Genomic DNA, 12,030 nt, shown 5'->3' with positions numbered 1-12,030 from the left:
CATGCGCATGTGGTATGTAGTCTACAGATTAAAGGCACTGGACACTATTGGTAATTTACTCAAAATAATTGTTGGCATAAAAATTTACTTGGTAACGAGCAATGGAGATCTGTTGATAGTGTACAACATTAAGAGAAATGGCTCTCTCTGAAGTAATGTAGTTTTTGAGAAAGAAGTAATTTCTCACTGAAAAATATTTGAGTTGAATTTGAGACCTCATCAGCTGAGTTCTCGAATTCAAGCATGTGAATGCGCACAACTTGTGTGACAAAGGTGTTTTTTTTTTCCATTATTATCTCTCAACTTCGACGACCGATTGAGCTCAATTTTTCACAGACTTGTTATTTTATGCATATTGGGATACACCAAGTGAGAAGACTGGTCTTTGACAATTACCAATAGTGTCCACTGTCTTTAAGTAACCATGTGCAATGTTATACTAATTGATTTTTGTAGAGTCTTGATTTAAATACTTGGCTCGTCGATAAGGGGGAGATTTAATTTTTTTTTTTTTTTTTGGGGGGGGGGGGTTAAAGGTTTGGGGTTAATTTGGTGAAGAACAGGTAGTGGGAAATTGAACTGACCTAAACATGTACTCAGATGTGAAACATGTGATGCTGTAATTATATAATGGAACATGTAATTAGGCCTACTTTGATTTCCTCTCCTGGTCATTGGTCATGGCAGTATCAAAAAACAAGTACAATTTAACCACTTACTTTGATCATTTAAAGGTACCGGCGAATTTCAGCAACAGTTCATTCAATTTTCCAGGCCTTATCTTGAAGGGGTAAATTAATTTCCCTTTGGTTAAGGGCACTTCTAATGCAAAGGGCACCACAGCAGAAGCACGGGCACCACAGCAATTGACCACAGCAATTATTGTGGGTGCCCCTTGGTTATTTTAAGGCCAGAATTTCATTAATACTTACAGTATCCATGTTCACTAGGGTTTCTATTACATGTAATACGTACAGTATCCATGTTCACTAGGGTTTCTTATAAGAAAGTTTGTTATCTTGCACACATTATTGTTATTATTTTTTTCTCATTCAGATTCAATTGTTCAAGACTAAAAACTGGTCAAATCAATATTTGGCCAGTGGATGTCAAGTTTCTAGTTTTTTTAGCGTGGACAATAAATAAATGTACATGTGTGTATCTATCTACACCATGTATCTATCTAAATGGTCCTGTTGGCCAGTATGGGAGGGGGGGGGGGGCGTTCATGAAAGGCACAATTTGTAATTTAATTCTAAATAATCCTGGGCTTGTTGTCTGGTGGAAACCACTCCGTGTCTTTGTGGAGCATGTTTGATGTAATTTTAACGTGTAAACATCAATGATACACCATGGCACTGTATAATAAACTGATCAAGTGTTCAAACTTTTCAAAATGACAAAATTTGAACAGCCATGATTGATGACAAGGCCATTTTGTTTACCCCAGTTTGCAAACAATTGATCACACTGTGTGCATTTGGCATTGAGATGGTAAACACAGTTGTTGGGCATTTTGAAGGTGAAATGAAATGTCAATATTTGAGAGGCTGTAGGCCAATGTCCAAGTGTTTATTGCTGGTTGGAGTTTGAAAAGCACAGAGACACTTTTGTACAATGCTGCAAATGTATATACATGTACCTTTTTTGCATAGAGTGTTGATAGTCTAGCTAGCGATCAAACTTGATCACTAGACCAGCATGCACCTCAATTCCACACCTACATGTACTGTTATATGCGCATTCCAAGTATTTGTGAATAATGTCTACGACAAACTGATAAGCAATTTATTGCACTTACATGTACCTCATTTATAGTTCTTTTGAAGTTCGTTCATGTCTGTGTGCAATTAGTCTTGTGGTTTTTTGGGTTTTTTCTTTTTTTGGGGGGGGTGTTTGTTGTTTGTTTAAATGATATTCCTGTCAAGGCAAACTCGGCAAACTCCCACAAGGGGATATAAAAACCAAGCTGACAACAGCTAATCCCTCTAATTGCCAACAATGGTTCAACGTTTACATGTATGAATACGAATTGGGCAAATCAAGAAATTGTGACTCAAAAACTACATTTTACCCCTTGCATAACACCATGCTACAAGGACGCTGAGGTCACGCGCACAGTGTTGTGCACAAACAATCCAGCTACATGTACATGTATCATCCAATGATTTGCCTCCTTTGAACTCAGTGAGGGCCATTTTGTGGCCCCAGTGAGGGCGTTTTGTGGCTCCAGTGAGGGCACTTTGTGGCCTCAGTGATCGCACTTTTTGAGCGTGTGACGTCACATGCAAGGACTCTATACTTATTCTAGTCCTTGTGAAATCAGTGGTTGGCTTTGTCTGGATTGGTACTACATGTACAACCATGTGATTGCAATAAGCCATTTGCGAGTTAGATTTGAATAATGTCTGGTACATTGACTCGCTTAGTTACAATGCACTGCTTACAGTTGAATTTCTCGAACTATCGAGACAGTTGCTACACCACGTGATTAGTGGCAAGCTTTTGCATTATTACGTAAGATACAGTGAACACCTAGCAGGGTAGATATGTGCGCATTACAAGTCTTATTATTCTTATTCTTATACACAATTCTGAATGGACGTGTATACTACATGTACCAAAGTTGCTCATCCTGGAGGTTGCTATACAAAATCTTGCCCCTAATCACGTAGTGTAGCAACTGTCTCGATAGTCTGATGAATTCAAATGTACATGTACATGTAAGCAGTGCATCGTAACTAAGCGAGTCATTGTACCTGACATTACTCAAATCTGACTCGCAAATGGCTTATTGCTGCAGTCTAACCACTGTATCACGATGACCCAAGTCACTCAGTGCAATTGTGTACCAAATATGAAAAAGTGGTGGGAAAACTTTGGAAACAGTATTTGAAAAAATTTCAGTTAAAACACCCGAGGGCAAGTCAAAAATTCTCTTGTGACATCCCATGTATGTGTATACACGTACAAGCAATGTATCTTATATAGCGATTACCATATTTCATAAAGGCTTATGGACTATATACAGCGTTTAATTTTACACCCTCAAAAAGTAGGGGGCGGGGGTAGAAAACTAGTTTTTACCCATAATGAATCATCAGTCATGTGTTCTCTTTAATCTTATCATTACATTTTGTTGATTAAATAAATCAATAAAAATGACAGATTGCGTACTGTGTTTGTGAACATGATATATACATACATGACGTGCTCATACATGTACATACTCATACATGTACATGTAGTAAGGCTTTACAGGTAACCATGGTTTTAATGACATGGATGTGTCGTGTGCATACCTCGTACAATGTATTTTGACCTGAACTCCCAAACTTAGGCAATGATTAAGTGGTACAAGGAAATTTTACTTTTGTCATGCATTTCCTAAACTTTTTTTTCTTTCTCTGTCGCTTTCTTTTCCCGCAAGTGAAATGATTAACTCTACCTACGTGATACATGCATTGCGCCCCTCCCCCTTCCCTTGTTCTAACACAAAAGGGTCTGACTTGAAGATGTTTATCTCGGTCGCTCAGGGGTATTAAGTTGTTAGTGCAGTTTGTGTGGGTTTTCATGAAATTGGTTTTGCACATTTCGGGGCTCCTGGTAATTGAGTGATTGATTAAGAGTGCAGGACTAAAAATGTACACGTTCTGCAGGCCAGAGGCCACTGATTTCAGGGTTGAGCCAGTAAACTTAGGACTTGACAAGTCCAGCTGTCGATTTCACAAAACTCTTCCTAACTTAGGATTAATCTTTGGAAACAGGACAAGTTCAGTTCCGTATCTAAAGACGTTTGGACGAAGTGAACCCAAGTTAGGACGGGTTAACTCGAGATAGGATTAATCCTAGTGTTTTGTGAAATCGACTGCAGCAGTCTTTGTTGTCAATTAAATAATAATAATACCTTCCACTGTGTATTGTCTTCAACTATGGGTACAGAATTTTTTTCAAAATGTTGACTTTGAGTTTGATAAATGTATTTTCAATTCTTAAAGCCATTGGACCCTTTCGGTACAGAAAAAAAAAAAAAAAAGTTCACAGATTTACAAATAATTTACAGGGTTTACAGAAGGTAATGGTGAAAGACTTCTCTTGAAATATTAGTCCATGAAATGCTTTACTTTTTGAGAAAACGGTAAAACAATATAAATTCTCGTTAGCGAGAATTACGGATTTGTTATAAACACATGTCATGACACGGCGAAACGCGCGAAAACAGGAGTGGGTTTTCCCGTTATTTTCTCCCGACTCTGATGTCCGATTGAGCCTAAATTTCCACAGGATTGTTATTTTATATATAAGTTGTGGTACACGAAGTGTGGGCCTTGGACAATTGTGTTTACCGAAAGGGTCCAATGGCTTTAAAGGAAGTAGACACTATTGGTAATTACTCAAAATAGTTATTAGCATAAACCTTACTTGGTAACAAGTAATGGGGAGGGTTTGGTAGTATAAAGCATTGTGAGAAACGGCTCCCTCTGAAGTGAGGTAGTTTTCGAGACACAAGTAATTTTCCACGAATTTGATTTCGAGACCTCAAGTTAAGAATTTGAGGACTCGAAATCAAACATCTGAAAGCACACAACTTTGTGTGACCAGGGTGTTTTTTCTTTCATTACTATCTGGCAACTTCGATGACCAATTGAGCTCAGATTTTCACAGGTTTGTTATTTTATGCATATGTTGAGATACACCAAGTGAGAAGACTGATCTTTGACGATTACTAATAGTGTCCAGTGTCTTTAAAGGGATGCTGCAGTGAATTAAAATAAAACAGTTAATTTTGCTGTCATTTATTTCTGATATATGTATTGAACATCAATAAAATGTGTTTTGTTATTCCTGACATATCTGACTTGCGTAATGAGCGAATAAGTCATGCCCCCCCCTTTTGTGGATTGTTACCGCCCCTACCATCGACGTCATGTCGGGAATTCAAACATGTCGTCGGGAAAAAGAGTCTGGTCCCTAACTACACGCGCCTAGGTACCAGGCCACACAGTGCACACGTTTCTATATATGCCCACAGCCAGGGGGCCCGACGGCTGGGGTTACCGACATGACGTCATGTTTATTGCAAACGTTTAATCTCTTGAAAACCATTTTTAAAATACTTGCGCATTTAATAACAAAATTTAAAAAATATTTCAGGTTTACAAAGTCATGTTTAATCGTTTAAATGAATAAAAAAAAACACTGCAGCCACCCTTTAAGACAAATAAGAGAAAGTTTGTGTTAAAAACAATTTTATGGTATTGTTGAACCTTTTCACCCTCATTTTGATTCTGGTCGTGTAAAAGAAATATTGATCCAGTGCAGTGAACACTTTAAACTACAAGTGTCTTGTGGATTTTTATTTCTCCCAAAATGAGCCATGGTCTTGAAAAGTATTACAAGTCCGAAAATAATTCATGCTTGGGTGAGCACTGCTCAATGAAGAATAAGTAGCCGACATCTTGGAGTTAATTTTGTAAGCTCCAAAGGACTTACCTCTCACAAATTGGAAGGCTTATTGTGAAACCTGATATTCATACCCTTTACACAAGTGAGCAGTGCTCACCCAATCATAAACTATTTTCAGACTTTTTGTTGTCATCAAATAACCTCTCTCCCCCGGAATCATATATACCGGTAGACTATCCCAGTGTCACTATTTAACAAGTTTGAATAACAAGTTTTTAAATTGTTGCTGTACCTTCTGCTAAGATATAGAATTCAAACTGCCTCAGGCTCTGGGCAATCTTGGTGGTCTAGTTTAAATAGCAAGACTTTGCTCTAGAATTGCAAAGGTCCTTGGTTTGAGTCCCACTCGAGTAATACGCCTGCAGACGATTTCACGAAACGCTAGGATTAATCCTAACTCGAGTTAGGACGAATAACCCGTCCTAACTTAGGACGTATTTGAATACGGAACTGAACCCAACCTAAGTCATAAGATTAATCCTAAGTTAGGAAGAGTTTGGTGAAATCGACGGCTGTACATGTAATTCTTCACAGAACTCGGGAAAGTACTGAGTATACAAAGCTAACACATTTGGGTGTAAGTTAATATTTTTTTTAGCTGTGTCATCTTAAATGTATTATGTTTACAATAGATTTCCCAAGCTTTGTGATTTTTTAGCCACGCTGCTTCATGAAAACAGTGATGAAATGTAGGTCACCAATTTGCACCATTACAGCATTAAGACATGTCGAGTACATGGGTGGTGTGACAGTGAACTTTTAAACGTTATTGTGTTTCAAAACGCCGTTTCTGTTGATTGCAGTTACACTCTATCTTTATTTAAGTTTCTAATCTATTCACTTATTTTTTTTTTTTAACAGCAAGTGGAGTACATCACAGATGATGAATATGACACCATGTACTGTCTGGTATCAAGGGATCTTAACAGTAAGTTTCTTTATATTATGTAATTTTTCCCGATGGCTTTTTTACTTGTTCAAAGTCATTTTCAACAACTCCATTATTGTTGTTGTTGTTATTACTCTTGTTGTTGTTGTTGTTGTTGTTGCTGTTGCTGCTGCTGCTATTATCGTTGTTGCTGCCGCTGTTTTTGTTGCTGCTGTTGTTGTTGTTATCGTTGTTTTTGTTGTTGTCGTCATTGTTAATGTTGTTTACATCAATGTTGTTATTGTTGTTGTGAGTCAAACAATAGTCAAAGTAAAAATTATGCATGGCCTAAAAAGCCAATTACACCATTTAACACACAGGTTGATGTACATTGAGCATTGATGTCCAAAATGGCACAACCAAGATTGTTGTGATTGTGACGTCAAGTTAATTGGCCTAATTGGGTCAATGCTCACCTACGGAAATTTGAAGTGTTCTTGAAGCTTTAAGTGCAATTTATTTTTCTATTTACTTTATTTTGTCTCTTTTTCCTCATCCTTATAATATTGTTCTTGGAAAATTCTTTCTGATTGCCGGCCAAAGTACACAGCACAGTTCTCATGAGATCAGAGAGCTGTGATCATTAAAAAAATATTCCAGCATTTTTTTATTTTTTTTTTATTTCTGCTTTTGTTTTTCTTTCAGATGTTGGCAATGAGATCGCCGATCCATTGCTAGATTATCTGAAAGAAGACGCTGGGTTGCAGGACACCATGGATGCATTTCAGGGTGTCACGTCTGGTAAGACCTTGTGAAGTTTTAGGGTAATAATGAAGTCGGGCCAAACCAAATTCTGGATTAAGTACATTACATGAAATGTCTGAAACAGTTAAGAGCGACTGGATGCGCTAGAAGCCGAAAGATCGACTGTTGCATTCGTTTGGAAAGATTCTGAAGCACCTTGATTTCAGCAGTGATCTTGTTATGAGCTGAACGAATGTTAAAGGTTATGTTTGTTCGCCTCTGAAACAAAATATTATTTGGGTCGACCTAGAGTTGCTCCTAATCTATTTGGTTTGAGGCGACTCTGGTGCGCCTGTCTGAAACGGGCGTAAGATCCCTGCAATTCTAGAGCAGTGTCTTACCATCTAGACCACCGAGGCCGCCCGTCAGCTAGAGGCAGTTCGAATCCTATGTTTTGGCAGCGGGCACCGCAATGATATAATACATGTAGATGTTAAATTTGCATCGGGGATAAAGAATATTGATTTTGGTTTTTACCCATACATCGATGTGTCTTTAGCACTGTATACTCAGTACTTTTCCGAGTCCAGTGAAAAAATATCACAGGCATGGTACTCGGCTGGGACATGAGTACCATGCCTGTGATATTTTTTCACAGGACTCGGGGGGGGGGGGGGGGGAGTACTGAGTATACAGTGCTAAAGACACATCGGTGTATGGGTAAAAACCAAAATTAATATTCTTTATCCCTGATGCAAACTTAACATCTATTATAAATATAATACTTTTAGTTGTTAAAAAAGTGTTATTCTTGTGTTATTCTGGGACGGCGAACCACTGTTCCAGGCCTTGAAATGTACATGTAATGTAGTTTACACTAGACCGCAGGCACAACGCCAGTACTTATAGTTCTAGACCATGTAGCCCTGTCAAGTCTAGCAGTCTTGTGTTTTGGGATCCCCTGTTCAAAGCCTTCTGTTTTATGACCACCAAGAAATGGACTAGCTTGCAGGGGTATTTATGTTCATCAAACACATCTTTTTTGATACTGTATACAAACCCTTTACTAATCTGTTTTATAGAATTGTAAGTGAGTATTTAATTTTTCATCAAATTCAGACCCTTAATTAAATCCTAAGCTAGAAATTTTGCCAGAACGAAATAAAAGAAACACGGCATAAATTTTGTTTCATGTATTTCTGCTGCTGGCAGCGATTTCAATACTTTTTACACTATGGGTCATGTTGGTAATACTCAAAATAATTGTTAGCAAAAACACTTACTTGGTATCGAGAAATGGAGAGCTGTTAATAGTATAACACATTGTGAGAAAGGGCTCCCTCTGAAGTTATCACAGTTTTTGAGAAAGAAGTAATTTCTCACTGAAACATTTGAGTTGAACAAGAGACCTCAGCTGAGGTCTCGAATTCAAGGTATCTCAAAGCACACAACTTGTGCGACAAGGGTGTTTTTTCGTCCATTATTCTCTCGCAACTTCAATGACCAATTAAGTCCAAATTTTCAGAGGTGAGTTAAGCATATGTTGAAATACATGTACACCAAGTCAGAAAAATGTTGGTTTTTTTTACAATTATCAAAGGTGTCCATTGCCTTTAAACCAATGAATAAAATTTGATATCTTCTTCACACAGGGATTGACAGCATGTACGTGGCTTTAGATGGCATTAATTCATCACGCAGTGAAGTCATTGATGGTACAGCAGAAGTCAAGAGTTTACTTGTGAAAGTGAAGGGCGATCTGGATGAACTCACCTCCTGTACCGGATGCCCAGACACAACATCGCTAGCTATGGTTGAAGACTATAATTCGGTAATTGATCAAATATATTTTCATTGTCACCAAACTACACAAACTACGCACCTCTTTACTTTCATTTAATTTTGTTTTGTTCTGGTTGGGAAGCTGATGACTCTCAGAAAAGCGAACTTGAAGGATCATTAGGCCTGTAGAATTGGTTTTGCTAACTAAACAGTATCTGGCTGTGTAGCATTTCCTGTAATCCACCATAAACTGACAAACCTGTAGAACGGGTATGGGTCACGAGAATATAGTGAACAATCAACTACTCAATTTTGCATGACATTAATACCAACAAAAAGAGGAATAAAATGCTCACTGCACGATAAACTCCAGGTGTGAAATTAGATTATGTATTTCTCATCAAATATGAAATTCCAAACAGAAATATGTAAAGGAAAGTTTCCTACTATCATCGCCATTAGACCATGTAAGTTTTCATGTAAAAGTAAATCTTCATGGTTTCCTTTCTTTTTAACAATTCTGTAATGTTCCTTTAATCACTGTACGAACCAACAACCCAGTGGAGAGAAGACGAGGAAAGAATTTTCATCTTTAGATGTGGGAGGAAAACCCCAGAGAACTGTAATTCAGGGGAAAACCCATATACATGTAGGGTCTGAAAACCCAATCCACGTAGTGCCCCGACATGATTCAAACAGGGGTCCTAGAGGTGGAAGATGAGGCAAAAAACCACTACGCCAACCCGACCACCATTGGAAGTAATGGTTGGCTTAAAAGACAATTAACAATGTTTGTTCAATATTTGTACGTTTATTTTGTAGATTCCTGTTGTGGATACTCAGTTGAATCAGGCGCTAGTAGCTAAAACCCTTGCTGATGGATTTTATAACGAGGTAATTTACATTTACATAGCGCATAGGGACCTCAGCCGATCAAGAGTCAGAGTGTAGAAGAAGAACTCAGATGCTTGATTTCAAGACCCTCAATTTCTAAATCTGAGGTCTTCACAGATTAGTGAGAGGAAAAAAACAGCCTTTTTGCATTACTTTGTGTGCTTTTAGATGAGTTACATATATACAGGCTTCAGCTGAAGTTTTTTTTATTATTTGAGTGAGAAATAACCTCTTTCTCAAAAACTACTCTACTTCAGAGGGAGCCGTTTCTCACATTGTCTTATACTATCAACCTCTCCCCATTACTCGTCACCAAGTAAGTTTTTATGCTAACAATTATTTTGCGTAATAACCATAAGTGTCGAATGCCTTTAAAGACACTGGACACTATTGGTAATTGTTAAAGACCAGTCTTCTCACTTGGTGTTTAAAATCGAATTCTGAGGTCTTGAAATTAAATGCTTGGAAAATTACTTCTTTTTCGAAACTACACTAATTTAGAGGGAGACGTTTCTCACAATGTTTTAAACTATCGACAACTCCCCATTATATTACTCATAACCAAGTAAGGTTTTATGCTAATAATTATTTTGAGTGATTACCAATAGTGTCCAGTGCCCTTGTCGCCACTCCTTTAATCACTAATTAAAAAAATACACTAAACTTAAAGGCAGTGGACACTCTTGGTAATTACTCAAATTAATTATCATCATAAAACCTTTCTTGATTACATGTACAAGCAATGGGGAGAGGTTGATCGTATAAAACTTGTGAGAAACAGCTCACTCTGAAGTGACGTAGTTTTTAAGACGAATTTGATTTTGAGACCTCAAGTTTAGAATTTGAGGTCTCGAAATCAACCATCAGAAAGCACACAACTTCGTGTGACATGGGTGTTTTTCTTTCATTATTATCTCGCAACATCGATGACCGATTGAGCTCAAATTTTCACAGGTTTGTTATTTTATGCATATGTTGAGATACACCAACTGTGAAGACTGGTCTTTGACAATTACCAATAGTGTCCACTACCTTTAAAGACTCTTCTCCAAAACCTGTTCAAGCTGATGAATCTTAAGCATAAGAGACTGTTTAAATGGCAATCTCTGAAAGATATTTATTTCATATCTGTGAATTTGAAATAATTTGGTATATATATTTGACTCTTACTCTTGACAGTTTGAGGGTAGTCTAAACAACATTTCAACCATAATCAATGACAAGGCACAGCCAGCAGTAGGTGACGTCATCGCAGAGTTGGATACATTGAATGCAACAGTGAAGAACAGCTTCAAACTTATATCAGATGCATTCAAGCAGGTATGGATTCCTAAAGCCAAGCCTATAGCAATGTGACCTATGTTTACATTCAAACCGCCCTCTGTTGAAAAAACACTGTATTCGTCATGTTTCGCCGGGCAAAAAGACACGTAGTCATGGTAAGATCGCATACACTTTCTAGCTGGTTGCCAAAACACAAAGGTTTTGCCCGGCGGTATGCGCGCGAATCATGTTATGGTTTTCGTGTGACGTCAGAGGTCACATCGTCTATAGAGCTTTATCATGGTGCAGATATTCAGAATTTCTCCCATTGATATAAATGTTGCCAAACCGAGGCTGGAAGAACAAAATAGTCTGGTTCCTATTTGCAAAATGATTTGTAGCTTTCTTTATTGTTATTCGATACCATGATGACCATGATGGAGGCTGGTCTATAAGCTCTTAAGCTATTTTACTGATATTAAAAAGGTGTACAGGGTGTCTACAAAAAAACTGTTCACTTTTGGAATGGCTGCCAAATAAAAAATATATGCTTTCAGGGGAGAAAGGTTATTTGATGACAACAGAAAGTCTGAAAATAGTTCATGATTGGGTGAGCACTGCTCACTTTTGTAAAGGGTATGAAGATCAGGTTGCGCAATTAGCCTTCCAATTTGTGAGAGGTAAGTCCTTTGGAGCTTATCAAAATTCACTCCAAGATGTCGGCTACTTGTTTTTCAGTGAGCAGCGCTCACCCAAGCATGAATTATTTTCGGACTTGTAAGTGCCATATGAAAGTTGAATCTATAAGCTATCCATACATCCAAACCTTTTCCCCCAGAATCATGTAGTTTTCATTCGGCAGCCATTTCAAAAGTGTATATTTATTTTTGAGACACACGGTATTGACCCCTTGCGCGCGCGTCACAAGCGGCGACTGATGCCACGCTCACCATGTTGGTGGGTAGTTAGGTTTACGTGTATTAACGTCTCGTTGCCTAAAAAGCACACTACAC

General features: G+C 37.9%; 1 protein-coding gene across 1 annotated transcript in view; it reads left to right on the top strand.

Moving 5' to 3' along the window:
- The window catches only part of LOC139940329 (prominin-1-A-like), a 105,344-nt gene that overhangs the window by 51,055 nt on the left and 42,259 nt on the right, over positions 1-12,030 (top strand). The window contains exons 6-10 of the mRNA XM_071936535.1: positions 6,328-6,394; positions 7,040-7,135; positions 8,731-8,909; positions 9,683-9,754; positions 10,934-11,074. Of these exons, the coding sequence (XP_071792636.1) occupies positions 6,328-6,394; positions 7,040-7,135; positions 8,731-8,909; positions 9,683-9,754; positions 10,934-11,074 (555 nt within the window). The remainder of the gene's footprint in view (positions 1-6,327; positions 6,395-7,039; positions 7,136-8,730; positions 8,910-9,682; positions 9,755-10,933; positions 11,075-12,030) is intronic.

Source organism: Asterias amurensis, chromosome 8 (assembly GCF_032118995.1).
Source record: "Asterias amurensis chromosome 8, ASM3211899v1".
Classification (NCBI taxonomy): Eukaryota; Metazoa; Echinodermata; class Asteroidea; order Forcipulatida; family Asteriidae; genus Asterias; species Asterias amurensis.
Note: the sequence above shows the minus strand (reverse complement) of the source record. Positions and strands in the feature narration are given on the sequence as shown.